The 18,620-nt window shown below is 37.2% G+C and overlaps 1 protein-coding gene across 3 annotated transcripts in view; it reads left to right on the forward strand.

Annotated features, from left to right (window-relative positions):
- Positions 1–13,052, forward strand: part of pdm2 (POU domain protein 2) — a 31,023-nt gene extending 17,971 nt beyond the window's left edge. Inside the window, exons 1-3 of one of the 3 annotated variants that reach the window (XM_086834770.1) lie at positions 3,985–4,403; positions 6,744–6,800; positions 11,276–13,052. In XM_086834770.1, the coding sequence (XP_086690896.1) occupies positions 4,205–4,403; positions 6,744–6,800; positions 11,276–12,600 (1,581 nt within the window). In that variant the 5' untranslated portion in view covers positions 3,985–4,204 and the 3' untranslated portion in view covers positions 12,601–13,052. Of the gene's footprint in view, positions 1–3,984; positions 4,404–6,743; positions 6,801–10,950; positions 11,207–11,275 lie in introns of those variants that run through there. The other 2 variants (XM_086834769.1, XM_086834771.1) reach the window with 2 other exon arrangements.
- Positions 13,053–18,620: the final 5,568 nt, after the last annotated feature.

Here is an 18,620-nt window from a genome sequence, read left to right on the forward strand (position 1 = left end):
AGAACCCTCTCGAAGCCACGTTCCCTCCAAAAACTTATTAACTCTTTCCATCTGCAGATCAGAAAACACAAAAAAACATATACAAAAAACCCCTTAAAAATAACGCGCCAAAATTAAAGAAAAGAAACCCGATTGAACCCATTGCAAATCGATGAGGAAACTGCGCCACCAAAAGCGAAAATCAATAGAGAATTAAGGACAAAAACAGCCTCCAAAATGTCCCTTTACTTCCGCATTTCTAGCGCCGCATCTTCTTCCCTTCTTGGATTATTTATTAACGTTTATTGATTTCGACTTGCCAGAGGCTCTGTCCCGTCCTCGGGCCAATCTGCCACAGAAAATCTCTGTCAATCGACAACCCTTCGCAGAAAATTTCAACCAAAAAAATAATGCATTTTCTTCCGATTTTTACCATCTCACAATGCCGAAGAAAATTGCGCGCCGTTTTTTTGGGAGGAAAAAACTACAGAGACAGAGACAGGGACTCAAGGGTAAAAATTGAGGATCACTGTCAGGGATTACCCAAGATCTTCCACAGCTTAGCTCAAAGGTAAACTCGCATTCGCCACACCGAGGGGTAGCACCAACCCCTTAGTTTTAGGGCTCTCTGTCTACCTAAGGGTGAATGTACCCCAATAATGCGTAATTTTTTAAGGTAAAAATAGCTCGAAATTGAAAGAAATTCAAATTGAACAAAGGGCATAACATTTTTTTGGGTGATTTTTTGTGCGATTTTTATGTCTTCGAGGAGGGTGAGAAAAAGGCACGAAAAATTGCGGTTCCTTTTTATATATATATTGTATTTTTTCTGGGTGCCAGGACTCTGATTAAGTACGGGATATCTAACGGAATTTTTGCAAAATTTTCTCACAATTTTTATGGGTACAAGTATGGTTGATTTATGTGCCTGTTTTTTAACCCATTTTGGGATAAAGAAAATAAAGTCTTGGTTAAAATATACGTTACTTTTTTGAGGGGTTTTGTTGGAAAGGTGAAATATTTTTGAGTAGGAATGAATTAAATTAAGGAAATATATAGATTACTAAGTTTTCTGAGAACCTGAAAGATGTGATATACATATTTGTTAATATTTAATTTCTTAATATAATGACAGTTCATTTTTCTTTGTAAGTTTCCAAGGATTTCCTGAAAAACGTAGTCTTCTCTCATCTGTTTTATTTATGTTATGTTATTTACCATTTATTTATTTAATATTCCTCTTAAGTACAAATAGGTAAATGTACATTCAATATAAAATTGTACGCATAAATTATCCTGCAAAAATTGCGTTTTTACATCGAACCCCAAGGCTCCGAAGGAAAACCCCAGGAAAAACCATGCAGAAACCACCCATCACAAGGCTATGAACCCCCAGAACTGACCCCCCCTCAACCACTTAACCTTCCTCCCAATTCTCCCTGTCCCAAAGTCCAAAGTAAAACTAACTATAGACCAGAACCCAAATGCTAGTCTCGTCTTATTTGCTTAACGCAAATTGGTATGTCATTTTAATGCGTTGCAATAGCTGAATGAGAAGCGACAGGGAAATGTCCGAGTTTTCACAACCACAACCTACCCGGGTTCCGGGTTAGAGCTTCAGCCCGGCAGCTCCCACTCCCACTGTTGATCCTGGACGATGTCCTTGCCCTTGTCCCGTCTGTTTCCGTCATGCAAAGTGTGTGTGTGTGGTTTTTCCCCCCAACTTATATAAATTTGCGACGATGCTGCCAAGCGTTTATTTTCTTGATTAATTTCAATGCCCGAAAACTTCTATGTTGCCAGGACTGGCACATGTGTGTGTGTGTGGGTGAGGGTGTGCCTCCCCCTTTTTCTTCCTCTTTCTTTTTTTTTGTCTTCGGTCAGTGTGTGTCCTGTCTGGGTTGTCCTGACTGTCTGCTCCTGGCAAATAATCAAATTGCCTAGACACCGCCCAACGAAGTAACAGACAGGGGAAACTATCCAAAGTGAGGAACTGTTTATCTTTTGTCTCCCAGTGACAAGTTTAATCAGCAGCAGGAGCAGCAGCAGGAATGCCAGGACCCCAAAAATGATAACTATTGAAATTAGTTTTTGGGGAAAGAATCGAACGATTGCTATTGATTTTCCTCATTCTTCTTGTTTCGATGTTGGCTCTTAAATCATTTTGGCACTTTAATGAGATGTTATGTGTAAATAAAGGGTGTGGTATTCGTATTATTATTTATTTAAATTGATTTAAGAGGAGGGATTTTTATAGATTTTATTAAAATAGTGATTATGATTATATGATCATTTAAACTTTTAAGTTATTTAATGTATTTAAAACGAAAAGAAAGCAAAAATCAATAATTTTGCAGTTTTAATTAAAACATTTCAGATGGAATGGGATATCGCTCACTATTGCATAAGTTGCTACACTACAGTAATTTGCAATAATAAATTCAGTCAAAATGGAAAAAAAAAAAAAAAAAAGGAATGGGATATGGGCCCAGGTCAGCTAAAGGAAAATATAAGAATTCTTTCCCCATTATTTTCCGCCTGAAACTTGCACAAAACTTTTCCAAAGAGCCAAAAGAAAAGCTAAGAAAAATGCAGCCGCAGTCACAGTCATAATCATAAAATGTATGCGCTGTCACCACAAGACCCTTTCCCTACGCTTTTCCTTACTTTTCAGGAAATACAAAAACAAAGAGGAAAAGGAAAATCCTAGTACATCTGTGTGTGTGTAAGTGGGTGTGGGAGGAAGCTGTTCAGAATGAGAGAACGCAACAAACAACACTTGTTGTAATTACTCGACCAAAGTCTCGGTTCAATGGCTGCGCTGATGTTTATATGAATGGGTTTTGTGTTTATATAATCACACTGAAATGTGCTCGAAGCTAGATGGCAGGACGATTGCAGTCAGGATTGCTGGATCCTGGAAATTCTGTGACCAATGAGTTGTAGGAGTTCAATGGAATTGAAATAAAAGATTGGGTTTTATTATAAATAACACGATTTTGAAAGAAATAGAGTAATAGTTACTGCCCTTAAAAGGGAAATATGTTCAGTATTTAATTAGGATTTAATTGGGGTTTCATTATGTTTATATATTAATTTAAACTATAGATAAACATTATTTTTTAAATAATTTAGAATCAAATCGATTTGATTTGTAATATAAATCCCAATCAATCTTTATATTAGATTATTTAAATTTTATTGTCTATAAAAAGGTACCATAAAGGATATCATAAAATATATACAATTTAGGATACATTTCTTTGATTTACATAAATGTACAACATTTTATAAAGAATCTTACCAAATTTGGAGCTACCTCCACTTTTGCCCCTAGACTGACCCCTCAATTCCTGACTATATATCCTTATGTATATATATCAACCAGACATTACCTTCTGCCAAATATATATAATATATAGTACTTAATTATGATTTACTAGCCAACAGAGAGCAAATTGCAATATGCATACTGCGCAGAACAAATCTGGGGGGAAAAATAAGAGAATCAGAGGAAAAATCGAAGGGAAATCGGGGTAAATGCATTATATATACAAATATATATGTATATATATATATAGGCCACACCCATTCCTGGAGGAGAAGTCAAGTTGTGGCCTATGCTAATGCAGGAAAATGCAGGGAAAAAGTGGAAAATTCAGGGGAAGGCAGCAACAATGGAGTGCAATGGAAATTCTGATCAGAATGCAGGCGACAAAGAATACGTTCCACACTCACCAACACTCACACACACACCCGGATGTATTCGGCTAACGGTGCAGGGTTGATTGTGAGTGCGACTCATCGAGTGAGAGAAGTTTGAGTAGAGTGAGTGGAATGAGTGGAGTGAGTGAGTGGAAAAACTAACTGCCACTGCAAATCATAAGCGTAGGGCAGCGAGAGCGAGAGGGTCACAGGGCAAGTGTGTGTGCGGGATAGCATGCTCGGCACATAACGGGTCCCACAGCGAGTGCAGCAAGTCGCTTCGTCTTCTCGTATTCAGTCAGTTGCATTCGGCTACTCTTCGGCTTCGGTCGCCTCTAGCAAAAAAAAAGTATCTTAACTTAAACAAAAAAGATCCAAAGAAACGTCACAAAAGTTGAGAATTCAAAAAACGAATCGCAGACGTTCTTTTTACCTTACTCCTCGTGGAATATATATCTATATCAAGTGCTGGTTTTAATTTAATAAATTAACAATAAATTAACATCAACTGAAATCGAAAATGATGGTGCTACAGCAACAACAACAGCGGTGTCTCTGGGAGGCAACCACACCGCCAAAAAACTCACAAACGTCAAACACAAACACACAACTGGCACAACAAACGCCACAACAACCTGAAAATGTGGAGATACCAAAAATTAGAGTCTGCAAGGACCTTACCTCAGCAGCAACAACAACAACAACGACAGCACACACATGTGAGTTTTCTAGAGTTGCCAAGTTGCTTCCATTATAAAAAAGGACTTCCGAAAAGGATTGTCAGGTGTTTGGGGATTATAAACCCTTAATTTAATTTAAATATATGGAAATATAGTAGGAAAACTGGAATGCAAGTTAAGAAATGAGGACATTTCGCAGTTAAAAGGATAGCAACATTAAAAATTTAGTAAAATATGGTATAGATAAATCTTAGACATTTATGTACTTACTTTTTATGATACATTTTACTGCTCAAAAAAATCTAAAGTAATTTATGTGAATCAACAAAGTGCATTACCTGATTTTTAAATATTATAATGTAGTTCATATTTATTTACAACAACTTTAAAATTCGTTTAAAATAATCTTTTGCAATTCAAAAATATCAGTTAATTATTAATTTTACAAAATTATACCTTAAGCAACCAAACCATGAAAACAAAACCAAAAGAAAACCCAAATCCTAACCAAATTAATGCGACTTTGTACCTGTTACCAAAAAAATACAACTTTTCACTTTCTTGGAGCAATAATTTCCACCAGAAAAAGGCCAACAGAAAGAAAGGTAACCAGCCTGGAATAGACAAAGGACACCGATGATGATTACACGCCCACACATTATTCCGGGGCAGAGGGTCTAGATCAGGATATATATAGAACAGGCACACACAGACAATTTCCCTATCAGATGAACGATTTCATGGCGTTTTGCAATAGATTTGATGCGATGTCCTGCTGCTCCTGGCGGTGTCGTTTTTAGCCAGCAGCTGTCCTTGACATCCCACTGTGCGAGCGTGTGATCGTCGCTTCGCTTGTGTTTACATTTGCATCCTGGCAGAGTGTCCTTTTTACCTGTGTCCAAGACGTTGTCTCGTTTTTTTTTCTTCTGATGGTATTTTGCATTTGAACAAAGACAAAAACGAAACGTTTTTTCTACGCATTTCCTCCTGAGGCATTTTTTTTAGGGAGAAAACGATGTCCTAAGGAGCAGAGATTTTTTTGGTAGTTGGTAAAAGAACAAAGGAAAAGCAACCAATTTAGCCACAAAAGGCAAATTTTCTGTAATTACATTTAAGCCGAAGGTGTGGGTATAAAAAAAAGAAGAGAAAAGGGAATACATATTCCAAGGCTAACATGCAGATCATCTCCTCTGCCAAAATCCCATAGATCCTTTGACTAATGCCACTTGTTATCCTGCCAACAAGTGAGGTGTGAGGGTCACCCCACACCCATTGCCACTGCCACTGCCTAAGCTGGCCCCAATCCCAACGGGGGAAAACCATTACCCGACCACAAGGACAACGCCAACCGAATGGCCAATGGGTAATCTGTATATTTATATTGTCCTGCATTGGAGACATTATGCACAAGGATTCCCCAAGTCGGAGCATTCTCACAAACAATATATTGTCGTAAAAATATGTTACTTTTTTCCTGCTGCCCATTGTCCTGCCTTCCCAGACCCAGCAAGGATACTACTTTGCTTACGCCCCGAGGGAGCTATAAATTTAATATCTACTTTGCAAAACAAAAAACCAAATGGCACAAAAAAAGGGAAGCCTGAGCGAAAGGACGAAAAAGTGGACGGTGGATAAGGGAAGGAAGAGAAAGAGAGAGAGAGAGAAGGATTTTTGTGACAGTTTTCAGGACTTTTTAGGGCAAAATCGAAGAGTTTTTTTTAGTTTTAATATAATTAATATATCTATTAGTAAATTATTATAAGAAGTATATATTATGTTATATTAAATATGTTATACAAATATTTTTGTAAACATTAAAATTAATTTAAAACCTGATTGGGAAAGAACTTTCTATGAAAATAAATCTAATTTGTAAAGATATAATCACAAAAGGTGCCCTCTTTTTAAGAAAAATATTTAAAGTGTTGTTAAAAACTTTGTTAAAATACTTCTACAACTCAAATCTCTTATACAATCTAGCTTGAATCACTTCAAAAATATTCACAGTGAGCGAAATGACCATAAAATAGTGTGAAAACTACTTTAAGTATTATTTCCTTGCGGAAATTGATCCTTAAAAATTTTACAACACAGGGCACTCAGCTGAGGGCGAGAAAGAACAATTTTGCATGTTATATTTGCCATAAGAAAAGATGTAAGAAGAAAATGTGTGTATATATGTCCGAATTCCTAATGGACATTTTACGATCCAGACATGAATTGAAAACACCCTGGACACAGCTCCCACTCCCTTTTATGGATTTATTTTCCATGTCTGTCTTTGACTTTGAGTACGTGTCATTTGCATTCGAGGTTTTCTTGCCTCAAAAGTATTATTATTAAAAATTATAAAATATGTTTTGTATTTTGTCATTGCAGTTATGCGGCACATGTCCAACTCACCCACACCGCCCTCACCGCTGCGCTCACTATCAGGTAAATATATTTTACTATTTAATATGTATATATGGCTAATCCTTGGACAGCATTCAGCTGGCATGTCCTTTTTTTATGCTGCTGCCGACTCGTGTCGGAACGTGGCTACTTTGTGGCTAAATTGATTACTCACACGGACAGACAGACAGACAGCCAGTTTTTATAGTTTTCAGTATTTCTCCTTTTTTTTTGCAATATGCAATCAGCCATGCCTCTCCCTTTGCCGCATCCCCTATCCTCTATAGAGTTTATATCCTGGGTTCGGCTTAGGTAGGAACTGGAGTCCTTGGTTCTGTTATAGGTAATGAGGCATTAGGTTAGGACGAGGGGTACCTATAATATTTATTATAGGTGCTGTTTTGAGGGACCAGCACGTGACCAAAGTGTGACTGAAGTCGTAACAGAAGTCCTTTGGGTTTGGCAATAGGAAATTCGAGGAATTTAAAGGGTGGAGAAGCTGAAGGATATTGAGGAATTACAAGACAAATTCGTATTCTTTTTATTGTTTAAATATATTTAAAATTTAATAAATAAATAAAATTATTTTATTGACAAGATCTTCATTGAAACATGCAGGAACTATTGTTACTTATCGATAATTTCTAGAAATAGATTTTATTTCCCTAAAAATATTTCAATTTTCCCTTAAATAACCATTAATTAAAGACGAAGCATTGTTCTGTTTAAATATCCGCTCATTATTGTCCATTGTTATAAAATTGCAAAACTTTAAATATCCGTTTGACCATTTTCCCTGAATGCCAACCAAAAACTTATTTTGTCCGTGGAAAAACCCACCCACATCCTCCCCCGAAAACAACCCCTGGTCGCTGTATTTGCTAAAAACAGGAGATCATCCTTCTGAGACCCCTATACATGCTCTTTTGACCTCCCAAAACTTCAACTCCCTCTGCTTTTCATTGACCCTAACACGACCCTCTTCTATTTGGCAAACAAAACAGAAATAACAATTTGTCAGAATGTAAATTTCTACTTTGGCCCGAAGCAATTATGCAAGGACCTCGAATTGTGCGAACCCCTAAACAGGACAACCCCTAACCGAGTGCAACTAATCTATGCAAAAACATGCAACAAAAACCAACCCCGATTTGAATATTATAATTTATTGACGTGGCATTAGCAGGGGTTGCCCCATGCCCATCCGATAGTAGTTGACAATTAAAAGCGCATTTTTATTGGTTTACACAAATTAGGCGAGTCAAATGAGTGCCAAGGGTGCCTAGCTCTAACCCTAAACCCCTCTTGATAACACCCCTCTCTCTATTATGCATATTCAAATATTGTCAAAATAATATTAAAAGGGGAAGTCCTCCTCTACACGAAAAAAAATAAAAGGGTTGTGGCTGCTTAAAAAACTCAAGTGCCGGAACTGAAGGCAAACTGTTGATCCCGCTCTCAACCCTATTTAACATATCATTTGAATAGCGACGAGGTGTGAAGGGTTACCCTTTGCCACCTTTTTTTACATATTATTTTTTTAATGCCACTTGTTGAGCAATCTCCCCTCGGTTATTCAAATTGAAAGGATTTGGTTGCGTGAAGTTAATTGAGGCTCTCTTTTTTTGGTTGAAGGGTAATTCTATGGCGGCAGCGGGTAAAGGATATTATAATCAGAGGTTTTGATTGGGTGTCTCCTTTTTTCATTTTGTATTTAGAAATATACTACTTCCTTCTGTGGGCGTTTCGAGGGCGTTTTGTGTGTGGCATGCAAACAAGTTGAAAATCATAGGGCTTTTAAAAAGGAGTCAGGAGGAGGTATGAGTTTCTATAATGAAGGGTTAAAGGGGAAGCTAAGGCTTTAAGGGATTATTATATAGGAAGTAATGAGAGTTTTTTGGAAGAATATAATATAATACATTATATTTTTATTACGCTAATTGACTTTAAAAATAATTGGGTAATATAAAACTTTGATGTATATAATTTTGGATACCTTTATTAAAGCTAAGGGCTTATAACTTTAGTCAGAAGCTTGAAACACTGTAAAGAAGTCATTTCCGACCTTATAAATCATATATATTCTTGATCAGCATCAACAGCTGAGTCGATCTAGCTATGTCCGAGTAAAATTCAATTTTTTCAAAAATTTCAAAATTTTATAAGGGGTTAAAATTGTAATAATTGAGTATGCAGTTGTATTAACCTATTTTTAACTAACATAGGAAAGTCTTCCAAATTTAAATCAATGACTTTTTGGCCTAGTTATGCGGTTTTTAAATTTCGATTTGTAGAAAAAATTTTCATATATATATTGTATTGTTGTATATATGTATATATATATATACATTCCTATAATTCAAGCTACAAGGGATTTCTTGCTTTACAATATAAAACATTTTTCTACGTTTTAAAAGTAATTTTAAACTATTAATGATAAAACTTTTATCAAAGAACGATTTTCCAAATATCCAAATATGTATGTAGATAAACTGCATGCGATATGCAAGGATAATTGGATTGCCAGACTCTATAGTTCTCTATCACCATAAATCTTTACCAATGCACTCTCTCTTTATATATACATATATGCGCGGCTATATCTTTCCCATAAATCGAAACGCACTTTACACTCCCTTTTATCGATGCTAGGATCCCAAAAATCAACCCCTAAAAACTGCAAGAGGAAAAAGGAGTACACAGAATTTTCAAATAGAGGCAACACTTCATTTGTCAGTGGAAACATTCACACATTTGCTATTGTGGCAGGACGAGAACGAGGAACTTGCCGGCTTGCCTCGTCAGCAGGATAACACATCTGCTCCGGCAGAACAGACAAAGCGGCATCACCTGGTTTTTGGGTAGAGGGAATCAAGGATCGTGGATAGCGCACTGCAGGCGCATTCCAAGCACAAAAGGATCACAGTAATGTGTATTTCTAGATTTTGAACTTGCTCCACAGAGGCTTCTTGACTTTCCTCCTTTACCTCCTTTTATAGTATTGCAAAATAAACAATGCATCTTTGGAACCCTTCCAGTGGCAAGTTGCATTTAGTTGTAATCCGCGACTCGTGCATTCGAAATTGTAACGAATTTTAAATTTGAAAAATCTCGTATCAAACGAGGGGTTGCAAAATTTCGATCACAAAAAAGGGTGACAAATTCGTTGGGAATACGCCTAACCCTTGGCTTGGTTTTGACTGGTTCCCCGATTCGCTTTCAATGGCTAATTTTATTATGGCGTATTCTCAACTTTTGCCGTTCTACATAAAGGGAGTCATAAAAACAGCTGGCCGCATGCAATTTAGTGGCAAAGTTTTAAAACTCCCGCATCGTAGATATTCTGTTGAAAAATGTCCTCTAATCCTATGAATCGAGTTTAACATGGGGTTGAATCCGCTTAAAACTATCAATTCCAGTCTCTAAATCGGTTTACAGGGTTTGATTTTTTGCCTTGTAAATGCTTAGGGTTTCACTTTTTACATTTAAAACAAATGTTTAGAAGTTGAATGTTATATATTTTTTTCTAGAGTATTTCTTAATTGAATTGTTGTCTCTGCATTTATTATTTCTTATAATATTTCTCCTGTCACTAGTTTCCTTCTCATTATATTTTATTCCTCTCTTAAATCAATCATTTTTTGTTAAGAAAATAATTATGAAATCTGAGCTCCTGCGCATTTACCAGAGACAAAGGACTCGGCTGGGCCCAGCTTCCTGTTTGACTCCTATGTACTGCTCTCTGATGTACGGCTATTTTTCAATTATTATGCATGATTGGGTTTTCAACAACACAGTTTTTTTGGTGGAGAGTTCGCTGTGGGTTCAATGGGGGAAGTGGAGGCCACAAAGGCGAACCCTTCCGCTTGAGCGTCTATCGTAGCTAACCGCAGGACGCAGACATTGGACAGGATAGCCAAGGAAAAAAAGGATGGGAATTCAATTGGAAGATTGAATAAAATTTGCCTTAAAAAGGCTGAAGATAAATTGGTCTAAGAAAAATGAACTTACAATATATACTCTTTTTAAAATATAGGAAAATATTGTAAAGTGTTTAAATTTTTATTTTTTTTAAGGGAGAATAAAAAGTAGAAAACGTACGTAGTTAAATACCAAAAGCTACCTTCAAAAATGTTAATCAAAAAAGATTTTAAATTAAATTAGCCACAAAAACAATATCCCTTTAATACTTTTACTATTATACAAAAATTACAACATATTAGGTTCTTCCTTTGTAATCAAACTTTTTCATAAATCCAATATATCCTTGCGATACCCTTCAAAATAGCTTTGGAAATATTGTAAAACTTGCACAGTCTTTTGCTTAAAATCAAATTATAGGACGCGTGCGTTGACCAGAGTCCGGCTACTTGAACTTCATTGAGTTGGAAAATTGAAAAGCAAACTACCCACCACAATCGACGTTTACTATATATATATACATACATGTACATATATAAAAATATATCTCTTTTCCGTATAACATATAAAAATATCTTCTTTTCCTTTGCTTACAGACTGCGGCAAGAGTTTTGAGGAGGAGGAACTTGAACTGGGCGAGAACTGCGTCGAGATGCCACAGAATCTAAGCAGCAAGCGCCAGGCCCGTGATCTGGATCCAGAGATGGAGAACGAGGTCCTGGACTTGGCTCCACCGCCAAAGAGATTAGCTGAAATCAAGCAGGAAACAGTGAAGGAGGAAGAGGAGCTGGAGCCCAGTGTGGTGCCACCACAGCCTATGAATTTTGCGCCCGAGGAAATGCATCAGGCGCTGCAGCTTCAATTGCATAGCTACATCGAAATGGTCCGACAACTGGCTCCCGAGGCTTTTCCCAATCAAAATCTGGCCTCACAGTTTCTGCTCCAGAATTCTCTGCAGGCCCTGGCCCAGTTTCAGGCACTACAGCAGATAAAGCAGCAGCAGAGGGAGGATCATCCGCCCAGTTATTCCACGCCGTTGGCCAAGTCTCCCCTAAGAAGTCCCTCCCTGAGTCCTGTGCCCAGGCACAGCAGCAAGTCCCAGCAGCGGACGCCCCCCAACTCGATGACTGCCAATTCCCTGGGACTGAGCAGTGCTGTGATGACTCCAAATACACCCAGCATGCAGCAGCATCAGCATCAGCACCAGCAGCAGAGTACTCCCAAACCCCAGAGTGGTCTGACAGTGGCCTCGGCCATGGCCAAGCTGGAACAGTCGCCGGAGGAGACCACGGACTTGGAGGAGCTGGAGCAGTTCGCCAAGACCTTCAAGCAGCGTAGGATCAAGCTGGGCTTCACCCAAGGTGACGTGGGTCTGGCCATGGGTAAGCTCTATGGCAATGACTTCTCTCAGACCACCATCTCCCGCTTCGAGGCCCTCAATCTGAGCTTCAAGAACATGTGCAAGCTAAAGCCACTGCTCCAGAAGTGGCTGGAGGATGCCGATTCGAGTGTGGCCAAGTCAGGTGGCGGTGTGTTTAATATCAACACGATGACCAGCAGTTTGACCAGCACTCCAGAGAGTATCCTGGGACGCAGGCGTAAGAAACGCACCTCTATTGAGACCACAGTGCGTACCACCCTGGAAAAGGCCTTTCTGATGAACTGCAAGCCCACCTCGGAGGAGATTAACCAGCTATCGGAGCGCCTGCATATGGACAAGGAGGTGGTGCGTGTGTGGTTCTGCAATCGTCGCCAGAAGGAGAAACGCATCAATCCCTCCCTGGACCTGGACAGTCCCACGGGTACTCCTCTGAGCAGTCATGCCTTTGGGTATCCACCTCAGGCCCTGAACATGTCCCACATGCAAATGGAAGCCGGTTCCGGTTCTCTCTGCGGCAGTTCCATCAGTTCCGGCGAATAGGAAGATCCGAAGATCCCCGGAAATACCTGTATATAGTCAGCTTTTACTCCAAATTCTTCCACAACATTCCAACACAAACACACTAAACAGACACACTCCATATCAAATACAACAAAAGCCATGGATGTATTTAGGAATCTAGGTGATAGCCAGTCGTATCAGAAGAGATCCATTACGAATTTATGAGTACTTATAGCTCCACATTACCTATTGGTATCTGTATGCATGTAGAAGAGTTTCTCTAGTTCTAACAAGACCCCCAAAAATGCCATAAATATATGTATGTATCTGTTGTGTCCTATATCCTATAGTCACACATCATCGATTGATCCCTAGAGCTGTATTTAATGTGTATTCATTTAGATGTGAATGTATGTATACCGATGTTGTTGTACGATGTCCAATTGTAAATTGATCTTAAACACTTGAACTTAGACCTAAACATCCAAAAATTTCAATAAAATTATTCCGATAAAATTATTTATAAAAAAAACATTACAGTATCTTTTTGTGGGGGAATTCAATTAATTAAAAAAAAAAACATTTAAGAAATTTATGAAGATTAGTTGCTGCAACTTGCTTTTTTTATTATTATTCAAAGTTTATATATATTCTTGATCAGCATCAAAAGTATCTTTTTTGGTATATCTATCTCTCTCTCTGTGTGCCTCTAGAGATACTCTTTCTCTCATTATATCTGCATATCTCAAGAGATGGCTTTTACTCTCTATCTTTCTCTGCCTACCTCCAGAGATCTCTTTTACTCTCACGCTCTCACTTTCTCTGTTCTCTTTACTTGGAAAGTATAAATAGAGGCACTTAAGTCGCGGTGGCCTCAGTCTGTGCCCGGCCTCCCCACTGTTAACATCTCTAGTGATTGTGAAAGTGATTACCCTTCCACCCCAAAAATATCACCTGACAAATGCAATGAATCTGGATAATCATGTGTCCTCTAATGCGCTATGTCTTCACCATTATAATTATATCATGTCTATAGATCTAATAGGAAAAATCAGGCCTAGTTCAAGAAATAAATGATCGAATTATAGGATCGTATCGGATATCGATCATAACTAAGCTTAAAATATGAAAATTTTTTTATCCAATATTTTTATATGACAATTTCTTTAACAAATCAAAATTTAAAAAACTCATAACTAAGTCAAAAAAAGCATTCACTTTATTTCGGTAAGCTTTCCTTTGTTAATTATTATTAGGTTTATAAATCTGAATACTCAATTAAAAATTAAAAGAAAATTTAAATTTTTTGCCGATTTTTGGCAATTTTATAAAATATTGAAAAAATTGTCAAAAATTAATTTTCTTTCCTACATGCCTAAAAAGATTCGCCTGTTGATCCTGATCAAGAATATAAATAATTTATAAGGTCAGAAATGATTCCTTAACATCATTACGAGCATCTGAATAAAATTATAATACCCTGCAAGGGTATAAAACAGTCCCAAATAAAAAATTACGCATACGCACTGGTGTCAATAGTATTTGATCATAGCTAAGCCAAAAAAGCATTAATTTTAATTCTACATAAGTTTATAGATAAGTTTATATGTAATTGTTTTGTATATTTAATTATCTTTTCCATAATTCCATAATTTCCAAAAGGATTAAGTTTATTATTCAATTAGCCACCGTTTTAGGTTCATTGCCTGCCGACGTGTGCCACTCGAATCTCATTAGGCGAAGCCTAAATAAATATTGAACGAGATATTTAGTTAACTGATTTCCTTGGCCCATTCCAAAAGCGTTCGCCAGCCACGCGACAAAGGCAAACACGACCATTTTTTAATAAACTTCCTGGCAAACGCGGGCCAAGCGCCAGCCAGGATCCGAAGGACGAAGAGGGGACCCACACCAGCACAACCCTTTTTATTTTATTTTATTTCTATTTTTTTCCCCCGATGTCGAGTGTGGATTTGTTGGATAAGAAATCACTTCATCTTTTGGGCCCCGGCGACAGTCAATATGGCAGAAACCCTTATTTGTATATCGAGGCAAGCGTGTAAATCCTTTTTTAGCCATCCCAACCCCAACCCCTAAGGTTTGCCGAGCTCTGATTCGCTCTCTGTAAAAAAAATAGAAAGGAGCTGGGGAAAAGGGTTTATGCCATCAATTCACACATAGTTATGTCATATGGTGCCCGCTTCGGTGGTTGATTTCGGTCTTGTTCTCGTGTCCTAGTTCCTGTTGTTTGCTGTTTTCCGTTCTCCCGTATCCTTGGCAGAAGAAGGAGTACGTATCCTTTTGAAATCGCTTAAGCGAGTCAAGTCCTTGTTGGAGATATCTTAATGGAAGTGTGCCAATAAATTAGGTAAATGATGGTCCAAGGGAATAGTACATATGGTGTGGATTTATTTGTATAAAAAACGTAATAGTGATGGTATTAATTCTTTATAAACATATTACATTTAAAGAGGAGTTCATGAATTACTTAATTTATTAATTTTTAAGCTTACTTTCAGTGAAGTTTATTTTTCACAAACACTTTCCTTTATATTTGTATATTCATTGAAAACTTGAGAATTTGCCTTCCAGGCAGCTGTCCAAAGCAGCAAATAAATTTTTAATCTGACCAAAAGTGAAATCTGGACCACATTACTTACCCTATTTAATTTGCAGATCCACACACACACACACACACCCCAGTACACATCAAACGGCGGCCAGAGTACGGCCCAATCTCGGCCAGCACTCACACATAATTGGCGAGCACTCGAATCCTGACTCAGGACTCCTTTGAATGTTATCAGTCCCGAGCAGACGACGACGTCTGTCCAGTTCAAATAACCAAGAAGAGAAGAAAAAACCTCAAGAGTCCTGAATGAAAACGAACACAAAATGGCTTTGAGCAATTTTTGGTTTTCAATGGACTAAACCGATGGGGGAATATATCGATGGCATTGGTCATATTCAAAGTGCTGGTCCAAAATGGGCTGTGATAAGCCCCGTAGGCCATTCATATGGAATTCTGGGGGAGATTGCCCGGCCGAGATTTCATTCATTCGGCAGGTTTCCATTTGATAGATTTCCCTGGGACGGGGCTAGCAAACATTTGCTGCATTTGCAAATTGAATTTTCTGTGCGAGAGAAAACGTTTCATTTTTCCTTACGCCAGTCCGCTTCATTTATAACAATTTAATGAAATTTTCGAACGCGTTTTCATAATATTGTCGTGGCCCTCGACATCATTAATCACCCGCCACTTGGCAGGACTAACGAAAATTAAGTTTTCTTTATGCTTTTCCTTCCATGCTTTTCCTTCGAATAATGCTTTTTGTAGTTATTTTTTCTTTTAGGGGTATGGAGTAGGATCTTTTCTTGGTTAAATAAACTATTTTATTAAAGTTATTGCATATTAGAAGGGAAATATATGAACAAATACATCAACTGCTTTCTTTTTGATTACTTATTTTCAAAAATAAATTCAATATTCAGTTACAAGATTATTTTATATTACTTTTAAACCCTTTAGGGTATTATACTTTTAGTCAAAAGCTTGTATCGCTGTGAAAGAGTCATTTCCGACCCTATATATCATATATATATTCTTGATCAGCATCAAAAGGCGAGTCTTAGGTATGTAGGAAAGAAAATTAATTTTTATAAATTTTTTCAACATTTTATACATCGTTAAAATTGTCAAAATTTGACAAAAAATGAAATATTTTTAAATTTTAAATTGAGTATGCTGATTTATTAGCCTATTAAAAACTAGCACATAACAGGATACCGAAATTAATGAATTTTTGGTCTAGTTATGCGTCTTTAAACCTTTAGTTTGTACAAAAAAGTTTCTTAAAAAATATAGATAAATATTGAAAAAAAAAATGGGTAAATACGGGGTATTATAGTTTCAGTCAGTTTGCAACGCAGTGAAGAAGTCATTATATAGGAAGTACTGAGAGTTCTTCAGAAGACTTTAATATAATACAATATATTATGCTATTAAGCTAATAGATTAAGTAATATAAAAGTTTGATATACATATATAATTTTGGATACTTTTATTAAAACCCTTGCAAGGGATTATAACTTTAGTCAGAAGCTTGAAACACTGACCGAATCATTTCCAACCCTATAAATCATATACACTGCCCGCCACCAGATTAGCGCAAAAATTCCGCGCGCAAATGCAAAAAACAGGTGGACGTAAAAGAATTATGAAAATAAGTTTGTTTCACTCACTCACATTACATTAGATGCTGCTGCAGCTCCCAACGGCGAATTTTGTCTCTTTGCCAAGAAAAAAAAATGATAAACAAAGAGAGCAGATCTATAATTGCCAAAATTAAAAACAAGAAGAGTGCATCGTGTTCTCTTTAAGAGCCTCTTTCACTTACAGGTTCCACCTTACGAGCGAGAGAGCGGACCGTTACGGTACTTCCTACGGGAATTTCAAAGGAGTATTCAAGGCACTGTAGCCAGCTTAGCTTTTTTCTGACTACATCTATCATATTTGAAATGGCCACAATGGTTAAACTATTTTCACGCTAGATCTTGCGCTTTATAATTGCCAAATTATGGGGGTTCAAATGGAGTCTGGCGTACTTTTACCTCTCTAAACACTATGTTTAATAATAAATTTAGTGCTGTTAACTTTAACAGAAAACTATCTGGCAGGTTTTATTTATCTTCTTTGTTTAATATAGCTTTTTTAGCTTTTTCGTGCTCAGTATTTAGCTACTACGTCTACCCATAACCCGGCAGCACTGATTAAAGGATAGGAGATGAGCAAAAATTCCGCGCGCAAATGCACAAAAAGGCGGGCGAAAAAGGATTATGAAAATCAGTTTGTTTCACTCACTCGCATTACGCTGCATGTAGCAGCTGCAGCTCCCAACGGCGAATTGGTATACGAAAACGGACGAGAAAGATGAAATTAAGCTGTCTTATTGAAGGTTTTGAAAACGCGAATACATTTACTTTGCCTGCTTGGATTTTCACTTGCACATAACAAAAAACAAAAAACTTAACTAGCCAAGAAAAGCGCACTGATCTTGACTAAGTATATATGTATTTACATATATATTTGCATATATATGTACTAACATATATCACCACAGACGTTTAGTAATTGAAAAACAAACACACGACCACGGCTCGGTCTGCCCCCGCTTTACAAACACTTTTCACTGCGGGGGCTTACTGATTTTTCGCACTTTTCCAAATTAAAACCGAGTTTTCTGCGGTAATTTTCCGTTTGTTTTTACCGTTAACCGACGCGGCGACCTCCTGCACGGAGATTTTTTCGTTTTTTACTCCCGCTCCGACCGGCGTCGTTTGATAAACTGAATTTGCATGGCCATCGGGAGAGCTCTCCAAGTCATATTGGAAGGAGGCATTGCTTCGGCTTATTGGAAAGAGGCGCCAGAGAGTGAGAGAGATCTGCTGCCCATTTCCAAAACACTTCCTGGATCAGCTTAGACTCGAACCGTGGTTATAATTGCAACATAAGATTGAATTGTGTTTAAAGGTGTAAATATAAAACCTTTAAACACATTTAAGTGATTTTATTTTAATAAAGTTAATTATTCCTGAATTATTTACTTCCCTGAAACAAATAATTACGAAGTTTAATTCTTATACCCGTAAAGGGAATTATGATTTCAGTCAGAAGCTTGTAACGCAGTGAAGGAGTCATTTCCGACCCTATAATTTTATATTCTTTATTCTTAATCAGCATAAAGAACCGAATCGATCTAGCCATCTTTGGGAGAAAACAAAATGTATCAATTTGTTCCAAATTTTATAAGGGGTTAAAATTAAAAAAAAAAATAATAATTAAATTTTACATTTAAAATTTAACATGCAGATTTATTCGCCTAATAAAAACTAGCACAGAAAAGTTTTCGGATTGCAAATTAATGCATTTTTGACTGAGATAATTAATTTTCTATGCAATGATATAGAAATGTCGGTCTCCCAAAGACAGCTACCTTTCTTGTTTATCTTAAATTTTACTATAATTTATCTATTCTCCTTTGTTTCTCAAGGATGCAGGA

The sequence above is a fragment of the Drosophila serrata genome, unplaced genomic scaffold (assembly GCF_035046125.1).
Source record: "Drosophila serrata isolate PLE 108 unplaced genomic scaffold, ASM3504612v1 contig_275, whole genome shotgun sequence".
Lineage (NCBI taxonomy): Eukaryota > Metazoa > Arthropoda > Insecta > Diptera > Drosophilidae > Drosophila > Drosophila serrata.